The sequence below is a fragment of the Onychomys torridus genome, chromosome 13 (assembly GCF_903995425.1).
Source record: "Onychomys torridus chromosome 13, mOncTor1.1, whole genome shotgun sequence".
Classification (NCBI taxonomy): domain Eukaryota; kingdom Metazoa; phylum Chordata; class Mammalia; order Rodentia; family Cricetidae; genus Onychomys; species Onychomys torridus.
In genome coordinates this window covers 38,979,365-39,003,456 of record NC_050455.1, presented here as the reverse complement: position 1 = coordinate 39,003,456, position 24,092 = coordinate 38,979,365, and the positions used below count along the sequence as shown (strand labels likewise).

Here is a 24,092-nt window from a genome sequence, read left to right as displayed (position 1 = left end):
TGCCTCCTTCTGTGTCTCCTTTTTCTTCAAAAACAACTTTATTATGTGTAATCTTCATAGTCATGAAATTCAGCCACTGAAAACCACAGTGCAATGATTTTCTATGTATTCAGTGGGTGTATAACCATCCCCACTACCTAGATCTAGAACTAGTCCCACCCCCTGCAAAAGGCCCCTTTTCGTGCTTGTGTGAAGCAAGTCCTCCACCCTAGGCGACATCCATTTAAATTTTCTCTCTGTATAGGTTTGTCTATAAAGAAATTTCATAGAAAAAAATACCATGTAACATGAACTCTTCTGTGTGGGTCTCCATTAGCAAGATTTTGAGGTTACCTGTGCTATAGAGTATATAGTTTATTTTTACATATGGTATATATGTATATATTGTATGTGTGTTTGTTTAATCTTCCTTTTATCCATTCTTTTTTTTCATTGACACTAGATCACTTCCATTATAATGTTGCCCTTAACAATATTCACATGTAACTGCATTTGAACATAGGTTTTAACATTTCTTGAGCTGATATATGTGAGTAAAATTGCAACATTTTACAGTAAACATGATTAACTTTTTAAGAAACTGCTAAGTGTCATTTTTTTAACCACACACCATTTCACAACCAACCAGGGGTTATTAATATTAAAGGTTTTCCATATTTTTGCAAACACTCGGAATACTCGGTCCTTTTATTATAGGCTCCTTGTGGTTTCAGTTTTCAGCTCTTTAATGACTAATGATACAAAGCATCATTTGTGCTTGTCATTTATGTGTATGCTTGGAGAAATGTCTAGTCATCTATATATCTTATTTGATGAAATACATCATCCATTTTAAAGTACATCATTTATCCTATGATTGAGTTGTAAGAGCTCTCTTAAAGATATAACATTTTTAAACACATGAGTTGCAAATGTTTTCTTCCATTCTATAGTTTATCAATCAGTTTAACTAATTGTATTTTTTAAAGGAAATGTTTTTCTGTTTTGATGAAATACAATTTGTATGTTTCTTCCATGGATTGTTATCTAAAAAAATTGTCTATGCCATGCCCCGCGTTTTTCCAAGGTTTTGTTCTGAAATGTTATTTTTAATTTCTTATTTTTATGTCTATGGACAATTCAAAGTTACAAATATTTGTGTAGTTATAGGTAAAGGCCAAAGTTTTGGTTTTTGAAAATGGTTATCTAATTGACCAAGTATAATTTTTGCAAGTAAAATTCTCTCTACTCATCTAATTATAAATGACACATTTAGCAAGAATCAGTTGATCATAATATAAGTTTTTTTAAGTTAATTTTTGTGTATGGAGCAACACAAGAGTTTGTGTGGATACCTAATATAGGTATCCCAGCATTATTTTTGGAAAAGATTATACTTTCTCCAAAATATTTCTTTCAATCTTTGTTGAAAATCAATGGACTATAAAGTAAGGGTTTATTTCCAAACATTCTGTTCTATTCCATTGATCTATGTGTCTATTGCTATATCAATAGCACATGCCTACATAGGGGGTGGCTTTATGATAAGCTGAATGATTGCTAATGTAATTCCCCAATTTTGGGTTTTTTTTTTTCCTTTCCAAGCTGTTTTGGAAATTCTGTTATTTATATTACTGTATAAATTTAAGTGTCTAGTCTGTCAGTTTCTGTAAAGATGCCTTCTGGGAATTTGATAGGGATTGCTTTGAAGCTGTATCAATTCAGAGGGAATTGACCCCTTTACAACAATAACGCTCAGGCCTGTAAACACAGAATCTGTCTCCACATATTTATATATCTTTTAATTTTTTGCAGCTAAAGACTCATTTCAATGTTCAGGGCTTTCATTTCCACTGTCATTTCTTATTAGGTATTTTATAGTTCTGATTTAAATTTTAAAATAAATTTATTTTAACAGGTACATAAACATAAAAATTGCAAGTGTTTATGGTACAGAATGCTGTGTTTTCATACATATGCATTATAATGTTTAACCAAGTTGGGTTAACACTAATATCTTGATTTCAGCCTCTAATTGTTTACTATTATATTAATTAGCATATAATTATATATCTTGCATATATAACTATTATTGTATCACTACATCTCCTGGATTAGGGCCAACCTAACTTCCCTTGCCAGCTTAGCTGATGTCCAGAAGACAGGAAGATTCAGAGACTCCCGCCTGTGAGACCCTGGTGGCAACTAACTCAGGATAGCAATTGTTCTAGCCCCTAAGAAGGGACCTGCACATCCATAGAACCTGGGTCTTGAACTCAGGAATTCACAGGTGGCTGGTTCTTGGAGAGTAGGCCTACATGGTTAGGTGTTGGCTGGGTTCATTAAGTAGCTGATCAGCAGTTACTCCTTGGGAGGAAAGGACGGTGCATCAGGTTGCCCCTCTGTGACTCCTGGTTGGGGACAGCTGTTGGTTACCTGAGTGATGCAAAAAAACAGGAAGGGAAGTAGTGGTTCCTGCTGAGGGGGTGACACAGACAACATCTGTTTCCTTCTTGTCCCTTGCCCTGTCTTGTGACATCTTAGTGACAATGCTCTCTCTCATCAGAGATAATTTATGTAAGCATTTTCTTTTTTGTTTCTTTTCTCTCAAGTGTTTCTCAAGATTCTTTGATGTGTTTGAGCATTCCCAAAGGCATCTTGGCCTGTACAGACTTCCTGTACTTGTTTTGTGGAGTGGAGTCAGACAAGGGGTGGTTTCTTTCTGCTGTCTTGGTCACATGACCTCAGACAACATACTTTTGAACATGAGGTTGAACTTCTGTTTCACAAAATGATGTTAATGTAATATTTTAACTTTTATTTAAACATTTTAATCAAAATATAATTACATCTCTCCCTCAATTCCTATCCTCCCTCCACCTCTCGCATGTAATACTTTTATTGATTCTTCAGGAATTATATGCATGTAATATCTGTGGATCATAGATCCCCATAACTCCTCCTCCCAGGTCCAGCCCCTCCTCTCCACCTGTGGTGGTTTGATTAGAAATGGCATCCATGGACTCGTGTATTTGAATGTTTGGCCTATAAGGAGTGGCACTATGAGGACATGTGGCTTTATTGGAGTAGGTGTGCCTTGTTGGGGGAAATGTGTCACTGTGGAGTCAGACTTTTGGGTCTCATATATGCTCAAGCTATGCCCAGTGTGGCAGACAATTCACTTCCTCCTGCCTGTGGATCAAGATGTAGAACTCTCAGCTCCTTCTCTAGTACTACGCCTGCCTACATGTTACCATGTTTCCAGCCACGATAATGGACTAAACTGTGGAAACTGTAAGCTGGCTCCAATTAAATGTTTTCCTTTGTAAGAGTTGCAGTGGCATGGTGTCTCTTCACAGCAATCAAAACCCTAACTAAGACACCACTCCCTTTCAATAGTATATCTGCTTTTAGCCCACTGACTCCAGTTTGTGCTACACAAGTTTTCATTGGTATGGTGCCATCCACTGGGATGTGGTTGACCTGCCAGGGGCCACATCCTTAAATAGAACTGATTGTCCCTCCTCCAGAAGCCATCAGTTGTCAATAGCTTCCCAGTTAGATGTGGGAGCTCATGATCTTCTCTCCCCTCCATGTTAGAATGTTGATTGGCTTCTTCTTGTACAGATCTTGTACAGACAACCACAGCTGCTATGAGTTTATAAGTACAGTGGCCCTGTCATGTCCAGAATACAGTGTGACACTCTGGTCCTCCATGACCTCTGACTCTTACAGTAAACCTCTCCATCTCATCATGTGTAGTGGTCCCTGAGCCTTGAGAGGAAAGGATGATCTAGATGTCCTATTAGTGGTTAACCACTCCACTAATACTCTGTACTTTTACTAGTTGTGAGTTTCTATGTTAAGTTCTGTACATTTCACAAAGAAACTCTCTCATGAGATCAGAGAACTGTATTAATCTATAATTATATGAATTAGAGGGAAGTTTCATACTATGTCATTCAGCATTTACTATGTCAGTAGTAAACTTGTGCTGGAGTCTTTGAGGTGACCAACCATGAGTTCTTAGCCAGACTCCTCTAAATGAAACTTAGAATTTTCTCACCCATTCCTTTAACCTCCTCAGGTTGTGGCAGCCTGCACGCATACTTTAGAAGCTTGGATTTTCCTTATCTATGCTGAAAATAGTGTTTGTACAACCAATGTCATCATGAACTCACGACATCTACAGTTACATGCACTGGACCTGCATAAGACAAGCCCTCTTAACAATCTGTCATGGATGAGGAAGTAAAATGGATGCATGGAATACTACCTCTCACTGATGGAACTACTGATAGACTCAGGGAGGGGAAATGGTTGTCTCCAGCTGTGTACCCACTGGTGAACCCATCAAACTCCCACTGGATGGTCCTGTAGCCACACAGGCAGCCATGGTCAAGATTAGAGGGACACAACCAATGAAAAAAGACATAAATATGGGAAAGAGATTAACAGGAAAAGGAGAGGTAGACCAGGGAGGGTTGACGTGAGAGCGATCAGAATGTATTATATACATGTGTTAAATCAGCAAAGAACAAATTCAATTAATTCAAAAAGAAAAGAAAATGTGTGTTTGTGTTGTGAACTTTCCCATGTGTTGTTAAACTATACAAGGAACTGTTAAAATGCTGATTTATAAAAATTCTTCGTCCTGGAAGTCCAGGATTTTTTTTTTAATTCTTCATTCTGTTTATTATTCTCATCTATTTCTTCAGTGCATATGGTACTAAGTTACCTAGAAAATTATCCAACAAATATACAATAGACTTTAAGTGTATTCTCCCATACACAATACCCTTCTCTTCTCCCTCCTCATGCCTCCAATGAAATATTCCCTTAAACAGTATTGCTTCTGTTTTCATATTATATGTATAAATATGATTGTATATATCTATAACGTCTTGGAGCCACAAATGAAAGAAAATATGGTAGCCATCCTTTTGGCAGTGACTTAATTCACTTATTATAATTGTCTCCAGTTGTATCTATTTTCTTGCAAATGACATAACTCTCTTCTTCCTTGTGACTGAAAAAATCCATAATGTACATACACCAGACTTTTATATTCATTCCTCTATTGACAGCTACCTAATCGGTTCCTTAATTTAGCTATTGTGAATAAAACTGCAATAATGGTCAAGTATCTCTATGTGATATTCACCTGGAGTCCCTCAGTTAATATACAGGACTGGTGTGCTGGACTTTATAATAGATTTACTTTTAGATTTTTATTTAGAAACTTTCATACTAATTTCCACAATGTCTGGACTAGTTTATGTTCACACTAGCAGTGTGTAAAGCTTCATTTTTGTCCATAGAATCTTACCATTCATTTGTTACATGTATTCTTAAGAGTGCCACTCTGGTTCATTATTATTTTAAAAAATTAAAAGTCACAAGAAAAACAAAGTAGTATGAAAGGAATGTATTCTAGAATAATGTTATGTAAATGACTTCATTGAGGTTAAGGGTTTTTAATTAGTATGGTAATACTAATTCAAAATTCATGTTCTGATGAGTTATTTGTAGAAGGTAATAATTTTGTAGAAATGGTGTTATACTTGTACCTTTCATAATTGAGATTTTGTATATATATTTATATGGCTTCACTATGAGATTTCTTCACATGTGCATGGTACATTGATCATATTCATGCCAGTCTAACTAGTCTCTCTGGCCCTCTCCTCTCTCCATCCTCTTGGCCTTGCCATAGCAGTCCCAGCTGGCTGAATAAACTTCTATTGTGGATTATGCCACTTTCACCTGTTAATGGACACTTGAGCAGGCTCCATAGATTGCCACTATGACTAATGCCATAATCAATGTGTATGTTGGATTCTCTTATGTATGATGCCGTCACTTCCTTCCCATATATGGAGAGTGGTATAGATGGATCATGTAGTAGCTTTGTTCCTCCCCAACCCCGCTCTGGGGAGCCTTCATAATGTTTTTCATAGTTATGTTATCAATTTACATTCATACTAATATAATAAGGGTTTGGTTTCACATATACCCTGCCAGCATTTGTTATTTATTTTTTTAATAATAGCCATTCTAACTGAGCTGAGAAGAAATCTCAGTGTAGTTTTGATATGCATTTCACCTATGATTAAAAATGTTGAGTATTATATATATATATATATATATATATATATATATATATATATATATATATATATATATAATTTAACTACAATATTAACTATTCACCAAACTTGGCTATGGATGTATTTGTATGTTTAACTCATAGATAGTCTTAATTGTCTGTTTTTTCTTTAGCACAATAGCCTGTAATTAGAGCTCAAAATTACTAGTTCCTAAAATGTCATTAAGTATATTGGTCAAGTAAAACATGATGATGTTAAAGTATGAGTTTTATCATTACTTTTTGTTGCTTCCAAGAGCACACACACACACACACACACACACACACACACACACACACACATACACAGGCTTATACCACAATAATGACATTGTGATGCAGTTACAATAATAATAATAATAATAAAAATAATAATAATAATAATAATATCAAAATTATATGAATAATATTGCTATGCATGGTAGCACACATATAATGCCAAAACAGAGATGGCTAAAACATGGATTATGACTTCAAAGGCCAAGCTGGGTTACATAGTGAGATCCTCTCAAAAAAAAAAAATGATGATTTATTTTCAACAATTATATCAATGAGACAATCTCATAGTCAGAGCCTCAGTTAATAGGAATCCGATTTCAATGTAGAGCACATCTGAAGGACTGGTGTAGAATTATAAGCTTACCATTGTCCAGAAATGGACCTTAGCTTCCTTATATGATGAGTATACAGCTATTTTCCTACTGCTTTTGCTGCTTACAAAAACATTACACATATTTTATACCTTGCTTACATACCTTCCCCAATTAAGTGTCTTAAATTATTACTGAACAAAGGTCTTGGAGTTTTCAGTCACTCTATCCATTTGTTTTTCCCTGGGTACAGCTATATTCCAGACTGAAAACCACCCTTGCACCAATACCAGAGTAGTTCATACCTTCACTTCTAAGAGTACTGTGAAAACCAGGGAATATCCTCTTAAAGGGTTTTTGATTATTTATACATATATGCCTGTATGTGGGCATGTGTGCATGAGTGCAGGGGGATGTAGAGGCCAGAGACATTGGATTCCCATGTAACTAAAATACAGGTCAATGTAAGCCACCAGGTGTGGCTGCTGGGAACCAAACTCTCATCCTCTGTGAGAGTGGTACTTGCTTTTAACAACTGAGCCATCTCTCCAGCCCCAGGAATTCTCCTTTCACACAGTTCTTTCTATACAGTGCATACAGAAGGATGACAGCTCTGATTTGTAACAAGATCTTTCCCATTACCTGTGCTGGTTTGTGATTTTAGAGTTTCATCAGGAAACTTTATTTACTATTCTTCATTACTATGATTAATCACCGGAAGTATCCAAACAGTGGCAATTATACATGCAGAACATGATTCTGCTATGCCCAGTAATATCTGTCTTTTGTTAATTATTTCACAGACTGTAAACATGAACATGATCAGTTTCATCCATTAGGCACTGTAAAAATTTGTTTAGAACTAGACTGAATCCAGAGTTAATTTATTCATTTGAAAACCTCCCATGAAATGCCCAGTATACATGAAGAATGGGGAATGCAAGTATCCAGCCCTCCAACCACTCTGAAAAAAATATATGGAGAGTCAAATAAGGTTGGAATTATTGGGTCATTTAATGAGAAAAAGCACACAGTATAGGTACCATAGGATCTGTAAAACTGCTGGGTGACTTTTTTAAAAAGTTTGAGAATGCTGGGTTGGATAATATCAAAAACAAACTGACTGGTTATTCTATCAAATATTATCTATTAAGGGGAAAGATAAACATGAAAGAGTTCCTATACTTGACAAAGAAGCCATCATTATTTCTGTTATCTGGGAGAAAAAGATGTTTTGTCATCGTGGGTTAGTGCTATAATCTTGTTTTTGTCTGGTCTCTAATGAGGTCATCATTTAATCATTTTGTGTCAGCTCATTATATTTCTAGAGTGATCTTGCCTGATGTCCATGCCCCATGTGATTAGTTTCAGCAAGAGAATACCATGATCTGACTCTGGGTGCTAGGATAGCTCTGAACACCATGACATACCTGATAATGTTGACATTGTCATGCATCGAGATCTGGTTTTCTTTTCTTATCCTTTCTCTTTCCTGTCTCGAAAGGAAGGCTGTCTGATAATTATCCATCTGATAATTAAAATAACAGTAACAAGGAGTAGAAGCACAAAAGAACACACACACATACACACACACACACACACACACACACACACACACACACACACTCCAGATACTCAATTGTGTGCTGTAATAGATTAATTAATGTAGTTCCTAAAAGAGCTCCATAAAGTAAATATTTCTATTATTCCTATTTTGTAACAGCAAAGTGAGATATGGAGAATCTAGGTGCTTTGCTGATTGATGTACAGCTACATGTGGATTCATGTCTCCAGTGATCTGACAGAACAGCTCAAATTTTGCATATTATGTAAATAATGTGGTTGGATTTATTGTAGTACTTATTATTTAGGCATTATTTATTAGGTGACACACAGCTCAAATGGATTCTTTCTTTATGCCAGGAAAATTGTCGCAGCAAGCAGGAGGGAACTGCATAGCAGGAGAAGCAGGAGGTTGGCTAAGTCATCTTGTGTCCACAGTCAGAAAGGAGGCAGTAAACAGGAAGGGAGAACAAACTACAAACCTCCAGGCCCATCCCTTGTGACCTACTTCCTCTGACAAGCACCATCTCATAAAGATTCTATAACCTTCGTAAACACACCACAAGTTTGGAACTAGTTGTTCAAATGCATGAGCCTATGGGGAGACATTACATATTCAAACCACAACATTCCATCTCTTTCCCCCATAAGTTAATGGCCATCTCATGACTGATGCAAAATGCATTTGTTTGTGACTTCAAAAGTCTTCATTGTTTTACAGTCCTATCTTGGTGTTCTATTGCTATGAAGAGACTCAATGGCCACTGCAACTCTTGTAAAGGAAAGAATTTAATTGGGGGGCTTGCTTACAGTTTCAGAGATTTCAGTCCATTGTCATTGTGGGAGGGAGCAAGGCAGCATGTAGGCAGACATGGGGCTAGAGATGTAGCTGAGAGTTCTATATCTGGGTCCATGAGCAGCTGCAAGAGAGAGCCAATGGGCCTGGCTTTAGCTCCTAAAACCTCAAAGCCCACTCCCAGTAACACAGTTCCTCAAACAAGGCCACACCTACCCCAACAAGGCCATATCTCATAACCTACGTAGTGCCACTTCCTGGTGATGAAGCATTACAATGTATGAGCCTATGGGGATCATTTTTATTCAAGTCACTACAAGTTCCAACATTATTCAAAAGTCAAAAGGCTCTTCTGAGGCTCAAGTATTTGGAGTAGAACTAGTCTGAGAGAGACAATGTGTGTTGTAGGCCTAGATGATTCCATCAGAACACCAGGCACTGGACATGGAGCTGTAGGATTTGATGTTTGCATTGCTGGGTTTGGGTATGGTTTCAGTTTGATCTTCTCCTTTAAAGAACGAATATTTTCTATGTGCCACTAAGTGGTTGGAAGCATAATTTGATTTTGATTATACAAGGAATCACAGTTAAAATACTTGAGCCTCAGAAGAGACTTTTGAATAATGTTGAAACCACCACACCTGGTTCTCAGAAACAGTGATATAAGACTCCACAACCCCCTCAACTTAGACTTATTCATGCATATAAAACCAGTACAACATGGATGTTGTCATCATATTGGATTGCCAGCTTGAAAAATACCCTACCCATCCTTAACTACAATTTCCATGAACTCCACGTGCTTTCCAGTCTGACCCTAGAAAATTCTCTGTAGATGGGGACAGGGAACCCTTTCCACGGTGTTCTCAGAGGCCCTACTTTCAAATGTAGTCATAATTTCATAAGATGAAGCCTTACCTACCTGTTGTCTACAATTTACACTTGCTCTAGATTTTATGTTTTTCTATTTTTTTTAACCATCTCTCACACATGCCACATCCTGAACACTAGCCTGTCTTGAAATTTTTTGCACAAAAGAAAGTCCACTACATTTTAGTCTGGCTACATACAAGTTCTCAGGACATGTCAGACCAAAACAAGAATGGCTTCTAGGCCAGTTTACAATATAATCTATACCCCCACACACACACACTCACACACCAAATATCTCATGAGCCAGGCCTCCACTGTCCACATCTCTCTTTCCCACTATAGTGGCCCATTATGCTCTGCTTAGAGAAATTTAGGGCTTCTATAGCTCACAGCTGCAAATTCTACATGCCTTTTACAAACTGGTTCCAAAGCTTATGAACCAAATGGTTATATTTATGCCAACAATAACCCTACCCTCCACAATTTTCTGTATCAGTTACTTTCCTCACTAATACCTGTAGCCAAATACCTGACAAGAAACGATGTAAGGATGGGTTTACTTTGGCTTTCCTTTACCTTTCAAGGGCTTCACTCCATTGCTGCAAGGAGAACGTAAGAGCAGGAAGAGAAGAAAGATGATAGTAGGAAGAGGCCATCTTGTTACATAATACATTATAGTCTAAAAGCAGAGAATGAACAGGAAGAGGGATCTGATCTGGCTGTAAAGATTCCCATTGGCTGACCTCATCCAGTGAAGCTTCATCTCCTAAATATTCTGCAGCATTCCTAAACCACCACCATTTTTAACAGGGTCCCAATCTCAAAATCTCAATCTCCATGCCCCATCCCCTGCACTTCATCTCTTCCTCTCTCCATCTCTCTCTGTAGAGGTAAGATCTGAAGGTTTGTTTATTTATGAAGACTGTTTACCCTTAGCTTTTCTTCCTGGTTATATCTTTGTAAAAACCAGATTTGTCTACTAAGTAGGAACAGAAATAAATAGGCTTTTAATGAAGGACCCTATGGTAACATGTTTTAAGATTTGATCAGCAGCTATGAGAACCATACCATTCAAATTCACTATTGTCCCTTTTCATTGTTGTGTTAGTAGCAAAGAAACTTCTCTCTCTCTCTCTCTCTCTCTCTCTCTCTCTCTCTCTCTCTCTCTCTCTCTCTGTGTGTGTGTGTGTGTGTGTGTGTGTGTGTGTGTGTGTGTGTGCTTCCTACCCTCTTAATATTTGGTTTTCTAAAGTAGTTTTTCCAAAGAGAATCCATGTCCTGTAGCTCTCTAAGTTTTTGTCTACTCTTATGTACTGGAGTTCTTTGTTGTACAAAGTTGTTGGAAAAGGCTATTATATTTATGCTATAAATTTATTAAACTTCAGCCTTTAGTGTGTCTGTCTGTACACTGAAACTATGATCATGATCTTTTTCATAAGTGATGAAGGTAAATTAATCTCCTGTCCCTTGCTTCCTTCTCTGACAGCAGTATTTCTAGTATATTATATGATTCCCTTAACCCTGTTGACTTTGAATCTTTAGAAGACAATAAACATCAGAGAGAGATGGAATATGAAGAATGTTCTTCTAGCTGAGCTGTGACTATGGTAATAACTTTTCACCTGGACAACAGCCTAGGCTATAGAGTAAGCTTTAAGAATATTCACAATATTTCTTCTCCCCTAAAAAAACCCCAGTGAGGTCTTTCTAGAATCTTCAATGTCAGAATTTGCTTATGTTTTTTAGACATAAGTTTCCAAATATTGTAGTAAGGCCTAGGAACGTATTCCCCAGGAATCTCTTGCTCTGAATCTAGTCTACACTCAACCTTAGCGATTCATTAAAACCACGACATAGGTGTTTATAGGACACTGAAAGCTGCAGTGGCTCTTTCTCAAAGCCATAAGCTCTTAAGTGTGCCTCATTAATGCCCTTACCTCTCCAAATTGCCTAGAGGAGATTTACTCTGTGAATTCAGTTTCTCTAAGTCCAAGAAGTGTCTGACTTCAATTTGTCTAGGTCTTTCTTGTAAATTTGGGAGTGACGACTCCTAGGGTCTTTGTTTACCAAGATCAAACTAGGAAGTCCTCATTCAATCATTAAAATTAAGGCAAAAACCCCACTACTATTGTTTTGTGGGTTTGTTTCTTTGTCTGTGGTTTTTCATTTTGCTGGGGTATTTTGTTGTTATTATTCTCCTTTTTTTCCTTACATTACAATCTCCCTCTGTGGTGAAATGATTGAGTGCGTTAGGGTGTTACGATCCCTTCCTTGTTATTTTTGGTTTGTCTAGTGCATATTTTTGCCATTAAGCTTCCAGAAAAACATCTTTTGATTATGAAACTATTTTTGAAATGCTAGCAACTTACCACGACCCTATAAGAATAGGCACAAACAAATGAACAAGAGAAAATATACTAAAAATAAATAAATAAATAAATAAATAAATATAAAATAAATTTTAAAAAATATAAAAAAATGCAGTCTTTCCCATCTCACATTTTGAATTACAGATTTCCTGATTGCCTATCTCCTCCCTTAGGGTATAATCGTTTTTTCAGAATTTTTTAGCTTAAAAGTCTTTATACTAGAAATCTGAGTGGCTTACGCACCACATATACCATGTCAGAACATCTTGGAGTAGTTTGTGTAATTGCTTTTACTGGTAAGTTTTACAGCATCCTGTGTTTTCTTCTTGCTCATGAAGTGGTTTTCTTTTAGTTGGGAATATCACTTTTAGCTTTTCTTTACATGGCATGGTATTTGCTTCTTCATTTCTAAATAGCAGCTTTGCCTGATATTTAGTCACACTGACTGTTTTTTCTTCTGTATTGTGAAACTCTCGTGCTGGACTTTTATAGTGATCTGAGAAAAATAAGAGGCCTCAAGCCCACTCCAAGCCATAAAATACTGGAAGCTAAACCTTCAGTGTGGTACTGGCCTATGTACTAGACTTGCAGTTTCTACCAAGTCCTGGGTCTTAACTGCAGCAAGCTTCGCATTGAGTTCCAAGACAAAGAAAGCCCTGTTCCCTTTCATGTTCTGCTCCCCAAAATGTGGGGCATGGCTGCCTGCTCTACAGCTAAAGGTTGAGCCATGAGGGTTAAGGGCAGTTAGCAGCCTGCTCTAATGCAGTTCTAGCAGCTGGCATTGGAGTGTATAGAGCTTTTCTCAGCACTGGGTCTCATGTTAGAAAGCCTAGTAATGGACTTCAAATAGAAGGCCTGCACTTAATTCCCTCTTCTTCCCCAAAGTGGGACGCTGAAAGCTGGAGGATGCATGAGGTGGACAACTTGTTCCTCTCAGCCTTCTTGTCTTCCTGTTTTGTTTTGTTTTTTTATAGTAAAAGCAAGTTCTACGGCCGTCCTTGTGGTTTCCTTAGCCTTTGTGAAGATAGCTTGAGTGTGAAAAGCTGTTTTCGTGTGTGTGTGTGTGTGTGTGTGTGTGTACGTATATAGTCGCTAACAGATCCCACTTAGCCAATACCTTGCTCTTCGTCCTCCATAGAGGACACGTTTGGAACACTGACTATGTGCCAGGTAACAATGAGATGTTAGAAACTTTAAAATGTCTTCCTCAGTGATTCATAGATCAAAGAGAATATCATAATAAGAGCAATAATATATTTAGAAATAAATGGCAATATTAGTTAGAGTTTTATTTCTGTGAAGAGACACCATGACCACTGCAACACTTATAAAACATTTATCTGGGGTGGATTACAGTTCCAAGGTTTAGTCCATTATTGCCATGGCAGGAAGCATGGCAGCATGCAGGCTGACATGGTGCTGGAGAAGGAGCTGAGAGTTCTACATCTTGATCCACAGGCAGCAGAAGGAGACTGTGTGTCACACTAGGCATGGCTTGAGCATATGAGACCTCAAAGCCCGCCTCCATAGTGACACACTTCCTCCAACAAGGCCATACCTCCTACTAGTACCACACTCCCTATGGGCAAGCACTCACACACATGAGTCTGTGAGAGCCATTTCTTTTCAAACCACCACAGTAAAGCATCAAGCTTGTGGAATACCACAAAATGCAATTGTGAACAATTTTGCATTTCTTTAAATTCAGTGTTGCTTTCTTTCTTTTGTTTTTTGAGTTTTTTTTTTTTTAAAGGGGGATTTTTTTTGTTTTTGTTTTGAGAAGAGCCCTACCTGTCCTCAAACTTGCTTTGTAAACCAGGCTGGCCTCAAACTCACAGAAATCCACTTGCCTCTTCCTTTTGAGTGCTGGGATAAAGTTGTACGCCAGTTGTAAAATAAAAAATTGTAATGGGGGATACGGAGTCTCAATTGGTCATCTCTTGTAGCCAGGTGAGGCTTCCAGTAGTAAGACTGTGTTGCATTCAATTTAGTTGTTGGCCAAGGGGGGGGGGGGGGGGGAGTCCCATGGAAATCCCCAAATAACCCAGGCTGTTGTTAAGACAAAACTGACAGTGGGGCCCCATTGCTAAGGACAACATGGACACCAACTCAGCCACAAAACCTTTGACCTACAATCTGTCCTGCCAGCAAAATAGGCTAGGACAATGGTGGCACAGAACTTGTGGGAGTAGCCAATCAATGTCTTATTTGAATTAAGTCCTATTCCACAAGAAGAAACCCAACACTGCTTGGGTAACCAAGAACTAGAGACTAGATAGCCAAGAGACCTAGGGTAAAACCAAACACTACTGGTTTAAAAAAAAAATTCAATAAAATGATTCCTACTTATATTCTGCTAAACTCGTACATCCAGTCACCATAAGAGAGGCTTCCTCTTGAAGCAGATAGGAACAGATCAGAGACCAACAGCCAGACATCATGTAGAGAGTCTAAATTGGAGGTCTCCCCTTAGGGCTCAGGCAATCCCAGGTGGAAGAGACAGGATGAGTGTAAGAGCCAAAGGGGGTGGAGGACACCAGGAGAACAAGTCCCTCTGAATCAACTAAGCCAGGTACACATGAGCTCACAGACTGAAGCAGCAAGCGCAGGGCCTGCATGGGTCTGCATCAGGTACTCTGCATATGTATTATAGCTATTAACTTAGTATTTTTATGGGACTCCTTATGTGAGAACAAGTGGGTCTCTGACTCCTATGCCTGCTCTTGAGACTCATTTCCTCCTGTTGAGTTGCCATGTCCAACTCAAATATGACAGTTTTTGCTTCATCTCATATTTTATTTTGTCATGATTGGTTGTTACCTCTTAGAAACCTGTTCTTTTCTAATAAGAGATGGAAAAGGAGTGGATCCAGAGGGGAGGAGAAGTAGAGAGGAACTGGGAGGAGTAGAGGAAGGGAAAACTGTGATCAGGATATATTTTGTGATAAAATAGTCTATTTTCAAGAAGAGAAAACAGTAATGAGTGAAAAGAAGTTTATGTCGGGGTGGGGGGTATAAATGTTCACTATTGAAAGCTAATGTTACAAAAAGAAATAGCAAAAATGGCCTGGATAAATACAAAGATTTATAAAATTTAATGCTCATTTTAAAAATAATGTCTTTATGATCATCATAATTTAATATTGAACCAGAGGGCTTAGCATATCCAGAAAGCAAGGAAACTTAAATACAAATAATTTAATAAATCTAATATTTACTTACATTGAATATTTAGAATATGATAGCATTCTTTTACACCAAGAATATTTCAACCAAGCTGCTATATATGTGATCAATTTTATAAATATGCATTGATAATAAATTTCAACATGTAACGGGAAAATAAATCCCAAAAGGAACAAAAAAAAGACACCTGAGATTAAGTCATCGATGTTGAAAACTGTTGTTAAATATATATATATGTGTGTGTGTGTGTGTGTGTGTGTGTGTGTGTGTGCATGTATGTATGTATTCCATACATATGTTAGATGGAATAATAAGAGAAACCACCAAAACAAACGAAAAAATTCACTCTAACAATAATGGTGAACTTACAAAGTGTGTACTTGGACACAGCAATTAGCTCCTAGGCACACATCCTAGAAAGACTTGTGCTAAGCTTGTTTTGAATAAAGGAAATATGCAAACTATCAACCTCCCATTCAAAATCACAGGTTCAAACAAGACAAAATCCCAACACAGAGAAGTGGACACAAGGGCCCGTTCCTAACAGAGATGCTATCTTCAATTGATAGCTGCTGGCAAAGGGAAAATCTCTTTTCTCCAATGGCACCTCACTGGATTTACCAACCACACACCTAGGCAGGCTTCATGCCTGGAGTAGTTGACTGATTCAAAACAGACTCCATGTTCTTTTGTGTCATTTAATTTTGAGGTATTTTTTGTCTTATTGTTTTTGTTTTGCTTTTCATTTCTTATGGAGCTTCTTTTTCGAGAAGCAGAGAGAGAGGACATAAAGTGGAATGGGTAAAATGGGTAGGTCCTGAGAGATATAGGGGGGAGGGGAGGAAGTGTGATAAAATATATTGCGTGAAAAATATTTAAGTAAATGAAAAATAAGAGACAAAGAAAGTAAATGTAAGATTAGCGTATTGATAAGATGAATTACAAAAACTAAACTAAACTAACAACTACCATACTGAACATACTGGGGGGGGGGAGCTGGTAACCCCCAAAACATGCTTCAGAGTGGCAAATAGGTTGCAGGATTTTATGGCAGGTATGCATGTATGGAAGGCAATGAGAAAATGTGAGAAAGTGGGGTTTGCTTGTATCTGAAATCCTTTTTAGCTCAAACCCACTTCGGCAAAAGAAACAACATCATGAAGTTACCATGGCTGCAGGATGAAGCCACTGGTGCTTATCATTAAAAATGTCACACACATCTGAACTATTTCCCAAGAAAAACAGATTCAAACAAGAGCCTTAGAACTGGGAGCCTTGGGCTGGCAAACGGGCATCTCACACTGTGAGGAAGGACCCGTGAGAGGAAAATGCTCAGAATTACAGGCCACTGTGGGGTCCACTTGACTGGACTTCAGAGAACGGGCTTTACATTATTTCTTTTTGAATTTTTGTATTTTGTTGAGAATTTCATATCTGTAATTTTTTTTTTACATAACTTCTACCCCATGCTCATACCCTATCCAGCTACTCCGGTGCCCGGGCATGAATTCCCTCCCACTGAGCAGGCCATAAGCAACTCCTTAGACTTTGGAGTTAGATATTATTGTACTTAAACTAACAAACTCTGGACTTTACACTGTTTCTAATCCTAGAGGACACTCTAGGCTCCTTCTTAGCTCTATTCGGATTCAGAGACATGTGACTGTGGTACTGTCCCTCACCTTTCAAAGACGGTGGACAACCTCACAACCGGCATCAAAATCAGTCTTCAGTACCAATAACCCTGTTGTTCCAGTGGGTGGTAGCAGTGGTTAGCTGAAAGGTGCTGGGGTCGGATTTCAAAGACCAGTATAAGAATGTTTAAAATAATAATAATAATAATAATAATAATAATAATAATAATAATAAAGGGAAAATAAAATTTTATCTCATCTGAAGGAGACAACGTGCTAAATGGAAGATTTTCAAACACACAGTTGCAATCTCAGTCGGCAGGACCCACAGTCGAAGACAGACAGGCATGAATGTTGCAGTGACACCACCGCTGATCAACTTCTAGAGGTGGGTGGATGGGCAGCTAGACTACTTTGCTAAGAACGCAGCCAGGCGCGGTTTGGAAAACAAGCTTTATTGCGTACGATTATGTGTCGGACTGTGTGCTGCTCTTTTCGTCTCCCTTGACACAAGTGGCGTTCTGTCTGCTTCTGCTGCTGTCTGGGCGGTCCCTTCTTCTTCCTGGGGTGGAGAAAAGAAGAAATACGGCAGAACAAGAGGAGATGAGAAGCGCCATGATTGCTGCTAGTGAATTACCCTTTCCTTGTGTCTGAACTCCACAGTCATGCACATGCCACGGGAAGTTTATGCCCAGCTCCACTGCCACAGAAAGTTCTAGTACATGCTCAGGTGTCTTGAGACCTCACTTCCACCGGGCTCCTTTTCCTCTCTTTTACGGTTCCATTTTCCCCCACTGGGCTGTGCCCTTGGGCCAGTAAGCTCTCAGCTCGGACTGAAGACGTAAGACCCAAACCTCTCCTCCTGCTGGGTGGGTCCCCATCCTCTCTCCAGACCTTTCCCGTTCCCTGAGGCTGTGCTGAGCTATCTATCTGCCCAGAGGGACAACACTATTTCCTCCTAAAGCAGAGGACAATCCTGTAGGAGCAGGGAAAGTTCCCAGGCAAAACTCTCCAGTTTCTCGCTTGTTAAAGGTCAGTTTCCCTAGGAGAACAGCACAGCACAGCCTTGCCCTCTGTTCTGTAAGCGCCCTGTTCTGTGAGATTTCTATTCCTGCGGGCCTTACCTCTCCCAAGAGAAGGCCACCCCATCTTCCAGGATCTTCTAACCCAGGAATCTCAGTTGGTACGTGGAAACCAAAATAAGTATGCTTCTTAATGAGGCAAGGGGCTCTGTCGGCCCTTAGAAATGATCTGAACTTCCTGCAGGAGCTGAAAAGCCCGGGACAAATCCCAATTTACAGTAATGTAAGATTCCTGAGCAAGAAGCAGAGGGCCTGGTTACCCTTCCATCATTCCCAGAGCTGACAAACACCCCTCTCTTCCTGATGGAGGTGCCAGTCTGCATTGGAGGCACAGATTGCTCAGCAGACCGAGCCCTTGCTCACTTCTGTCTTTTGGAGAATCAAACATACAGCCTGGACACTGGCTCCAGGGTTTCTTCGCCCCGTCTTCCTCTGTGGACTGCTGCTCTTCGGACGTCTTTTCCTTGCTTCTCTCTTTCTCCTCGGCGTTGTCTTCTTCCTCCTCCTCCTCCTCCTCTCCTCCTCCTCCTGGATGCTCTCTGATTCCGCATTGCCAATCAGCTGCGCCATGGTGAGGTGGAAGACGTGGCAGCTGAAGCCCTCCCTGATCCCAAACTGCACGTGCTCTTGGAGGTTCTCCATGGTGGTAAAGACGCGGCAACAGGCCATGCACCTCAAGCCAGTCTCCATGGTCACCAGCCAGTCAGGGGTCTTGGCCCTGGGTCTCTCTTCCACCGTGGGTGACGCCGGTGGGCTGTCTGACTCTGGCTTTTCTTCGTGTTCTTTCTCTTCCCCACTGGGTTCACTGTCCGACAGGAGGTTTCTGGTGGACACATCAGAGGGTGGAGCACCTACCCACACACCCTCGGGAAGGGTGGCTTCTTCCATCCTTGGCTGCTTCTCCGGGGACTCTGAGGTTTCCTTCGTTTCCCAGGAGATGGCCACACCTTTTTTCATTTTCACCTTCATGTAGTATATTTTCATCCCCTTCCCCCTTTTGTTTGTGCACAGAGAGGACACACAAGTCTTGTAGGATGGACAGGATGAGGAGGCCTGTTGTGAGAGGTTGTTCGTCGCCGCTCCTTCGGGAACCTGGTCTTGGGATGATCTAGGCTTGGTTCTGTCTTGTTGTTGTTTCCGGGTTCCTGGTCATTGAAATTAGAAACAGAAGAGCATCTTTAGAGAGAGAGAGAGAGTGTGTGACACAGGAGAAGAGGCCTCGGGGTGATGACTGAAGGATGAGCTGGGTGTTTACTGTTTGGCGTATATAGGACGTGTATATGCTGCAGTTTTTATATGTATGGGGATATTAGCAGATGTCATGTACTTAGGAGTGTGGAGTATGGTCGTGAGGAGTATGAAGAGCATTTGAAGTGGAGGCAAAGTGTATATGCAGTAAAGATGGGAGCCTATGACCTCATTGCTGTGGTATTTTGTGGAATGTGGGCTATAGTGTTCAAGGACAGCATCATGGGTCATACATTTTCATGTTGTATATGTATGGAGAATTACAAATCTATGTGGAGTATGGCTATGTGTGAAGTCTTTGAGTCTGTGCTCAGTCCCACTGTACTAATATCTATGCTGAGTAACTATGCAGAGCTCTGAATGTGAATCCAAAGGCAGAAACCACACAATTCTTCTAAAGGTACTTATCTGGTCCCTTAGCCCGCTGCCCTAAGCCCAGACCCTTCTATCCACTGTTTCATGACTTTTCACCATGATGAAGCCATGGCTTGGGATCTCCCACACCAAACTTCAACTTCCTTAGCAGCTCTGAAGTCTAGCTAGGCTCCTCTACAGAGCCCCGAGCATCCCACCAACTTCCCTGGGATCCCTCTCAGCCTTATCCTTGAATCTATATGCCTTCTGCACTGCATCCTGAGCCCCACACCCAGGGAGTTTCACCCAAGAAGACCCATGCCCAAAGCATGTCACACCCAGGGAGCCTCGCACCCTTACTACGATGGATGAGCTTGTGTGGAGAAGAAACACAGGAGAAGTATTCTGAGGCAGAGGAGACCTCCCCTACCCCTGGACTTTGGGCTTTGGTCACTCCAGTAGATTCAGGTTGAGAGACATCCTCTTGTGACTTTGAAATTCCTGAGAGAGATATAAGAGACACAAAGATATGGTGGTTGGCCATGTTTGTACATCATTTACCCATCCAGCAAATACGTACTGGTGTCTGACAGAATTAGCAGTTACGACCAGTACACATGGCTTGGAATCTGGCCCTAATGGATATTCTAGTACTTAATCACAGCCACAAGTTATTTCACTAGTATCTTCACTGAAAATGTAAGAGTTGGGGCTGGAGAGATGGCTCAGTGCTTGAGAGTACTGGCTACTCTTGCAGAGGACCTGGGTTTGATTCCCAGTGCCCACATCTTAGCTCACAACTATCTGCAATGCCCTCTTCAGGCCTCTGCAGGTATCATGCATGCACATGATGAATAGATAGATATACATGCAATTTTAAAAATACACATAAAAATTAAAAAATTAAAAATAAATAAATACAAGTGTAACAGTGATGTATATAAGGTAGCCTTTAATAATTGTGAGATCAGTGTGGTAAAAACCATAGAAATATAGTCTCTATCTAGAGAATCAGCAGTTAGGAAATATGTAAGCTTTCCTATGTGGTCTATATCTGTTAAGTGTGTTTCATTCACTGAAGCAATATTTAATAAATAGCTATTATGTATGAGACACTTTTCTAAGCTCTGAGAATACTGAGCCTAAGTCCATCTTCAAACTGGACTTTCCATTTTAGTCTTGAAAGACAAGAACTGAGCAGAAATAAGTAAATATATATTAGGTCAGCTTATAGTTAGTATATAAGGGTTACCAGATACAGTAAACAAAAATGTCTCATATCCAGTTAAGTTAGAATTTCAAGTAAGTCACACATTTTTTGAGTAAATATGTCATACACAGTATTTAATACACATTTATACTAAATGATCATTTGTAATTTATTTGAAATTCACATTTAAGTATAGTTTATATTTTATTTGGCAACCCTAAATAAAAGGTACAGATGATTCTGTGTTTTATTGTGGTTTGTACAAAGCAGGCCTGGTATTATTACATATATAGTTTTCCTTAGATGTGACATACAGTAACATGTGCCTGGTACTTACATGATATTTAGGAATAGCTTAGAGTATTTATGTTCATGTGGGTCTCTCTCTCTTTTTCTCTCTCTCCCCCCCCTCTCTCTCTCTCATGCATGCACACTCTCACAGAAGAACTTAGTGTGTGAAGAGAAGATTGTTATGTATACAAGGGCTGTGTGTGCCTGCGGTAAAGAGATGGTGTGTTTATATAGCTACGTGGTCTCAGAGTATGGAGCTATGGGACATCGTTCTGTATCAGAACACATGTGGGAAATGTGTGGCTATCTCATGGAAGACCCTTCTGAGAGCTCTGTATGTAGTATCACATATACTGAGTGTCAGCCAGGTTCAGACAAGAATACAATTTTACCTTACATACTTCACAGTTAGTGACACTCTCTCACCCATACACCTGCTAGTTCTCCTCCCAATAAGGATACCTGGGCAAAACTTTCTAAAATATGCGGGTAAATGAGGGAACCAAAACCTCTTCACTTTCTTTCACTTTCCTTCACTTTCCTGTAACTGCCAGTGAAAATTTGACAGTGCTTTGAGTCACTGTTCTCTGGGCACAGGCCACCGTTTTCAGGTCCCAGGGCCCATGGCAGCTGATGGGCTCTACTTTCAGCAGAAGTCTCCATCTGAGCATCTAGGCTGACCACTGTTCTGCCTCACTTCCTACACATGACAACCCTTTTACAGCAAGCCAATTCGTTTTTTTAATCTTAATATATTTATATTTATTTTATGTGTATGAGTGTTTTGCCTGCATGTATGTATGTGTACCATTTAAATTCCTGGTGCCCAAGGTGGTCAGAAAAGGACAACTGATCCCCTGGACCTGGAGTTACCAATGATAGTGAGCCACCATGTGGGTTATGAGAATGGACCCCGGGTCTTCTTAACCACTGAGCCATCTTTCCAGACCACATGTCACGTTTTCACAGGTAGTAATTGCAGTTATCATGCATCTTAAAAAACAAGCAAGTAACTATCAATGTCCTCTGCTTTCTCTAGGGTTCTGGTGAGTTTCACCTCATCAGACTCTTCTCTTTCCTTTTTTTTTTTTCTTCATTTCCTCTGGAAAGTCTAAAACCTGTACATCCACAAACTCTAATGGACCACTTATAAATTCTTTCTACTCAAGGAATAACATCTTCATGGTCTCAATATGACATCAACCCTAGACAAACTCTTAATCTTTTGAATAAGCATTTTATTTCTCAAAATACTTCTAAGGCCCTTTTACTCATTAGGCTACTTTTTATTCTTTCCTAAAAGACTCAATGAAACTCACTTTTTTTAGCAACCCCCAACACATCTCCAACCCATGGTTCCAGGGGGGAAAACAAAAAAGAATAAGAGATATGCACTCAGAAAGGGATCTCTGAAAATCTGCACCTCTGAGTCATATAGCTGGGACCTCAGCAAGTTTGGAGTCCATAGCTCCAAATGCCAGTGCCTGGGAAATGCCAGTGCCAAGAGGGAAGTTCATAAAACAGCACAACTGACTATCTTTCTGCCATGGGCATCTGGACTTTCTGCACTGTCTCGAACCGCTGAAACCCCGGAGACAGATCTGGAAGCATCAGCAGATCTCTGCTTCTCCACTTCGCCTAAACCCTCCTCAATCACTTCTGGTCAGCTCAAGCTGACCAGCATCCCTTGTCCCCCCAGACAAGCTGCCCAGCACATACCTCTTGCCTCCTCATCGCCTTCCTGGGACCCTTCAATTTCCAGATGTTTCCTCTTTTGTCGTCGCTTCATAGTATCAGCCAAAATAGTCCCTTGAAGGATACTTAAAGTCCAGTTCCACCTTTTCCCTACAGGGTGGCTGGCCCTTTTGGACCTTCAGGGAATCCGTTGAGATTAGTGGACACAAATTAAAAAATAATCAAGTATCTTAACTGGCTGAAGAACTCAGGTCACTTAATCAAACAGCAGCCCTGTCCAGTGTTCACGATGCTACATGGCTGTTAAGGGTCAAAGGTCACAGGCCTACTGGAGGATTCTCAATGATGACATCAGAGCATTCTATGGACCTCAGCCTAACATAGCCTCTGCAGCTTCAGAAACCCTCTTAGCAAGAATAGTTCCTTTTCCCCCAATGGAATCTCTCTAAGGAATTCAACTCTCGTCTCTCAATTGTGGCAGAATATTTTTAGATGTTAACATGTTTCTATTTCATTTTTTTTCTCTTCTCCTGTTATTTCACCCTTTCATTTCTGCCCTTAAGCAGGTAGCAGGCTTTGTGTTCATTGTTCATTTCTCAGAGCAGAGATATTGCAGGGCTGAAATCCTTGATAAATTGTCCCTTGAGCTCTAAACTTTGCAGAAAACAAAATATTGGACCAGAAATACAGCATAGGCAGAATTATTTTAGATTCACTTTCTTCTTATTCTACTGAAGGTGTGAAAAATACCAATTAGGTCACAGGAATATGTAAACCATGAAAAAGAAGGGCCTTGATGTATAGCTTAGGACATAGAGACAAAAATGCCAAAGGAGACTGCTGTGTTGTTCAGGAGCCATGGCAATCAGGTACGCTGATGGGCACCCTCAAAGCTACAATCCTGCATGATTTCCAAAGAGAAATGGGTAGAAATACACACAAAGCATGAGCAGGACCAAAGCTTGAAGTGATAGTTAAGTGGAAATGTGAGGGGAAAAACAGCATGCCGTTTCTTGCACACAAGCTAGACATTCCCCAGGGGTAAAACAGAAAGACTACTTCTGTATCTAACACC

General features: G+C 39.7%; 1 protein-coding gene across 1 annotated transcript; it reads right to left on the bottom strand.

Moving 5' to 3' along the window:
• Positions 1-17,604: 17,604 nt before the first annotated feature.
• Positions 17,605-23,111, bottom strand: Fam170a (family with sequence similarity 170 member A). The gene is given in 7 exon segments (XM_036204362.1): positions 17,605-17,658; positions 17,661-17,699; positions 18,262-18,320; positions 18,583-18,745; positions 18,748-19,364; positions 20,176-20,322; positions 23,042-23,111. Coding segments are annotated over 7 exon segments (1,149 nt in total).
• Between the last annotated feature and the right edge of the window lie 981 nt (positions 23,112-24,092).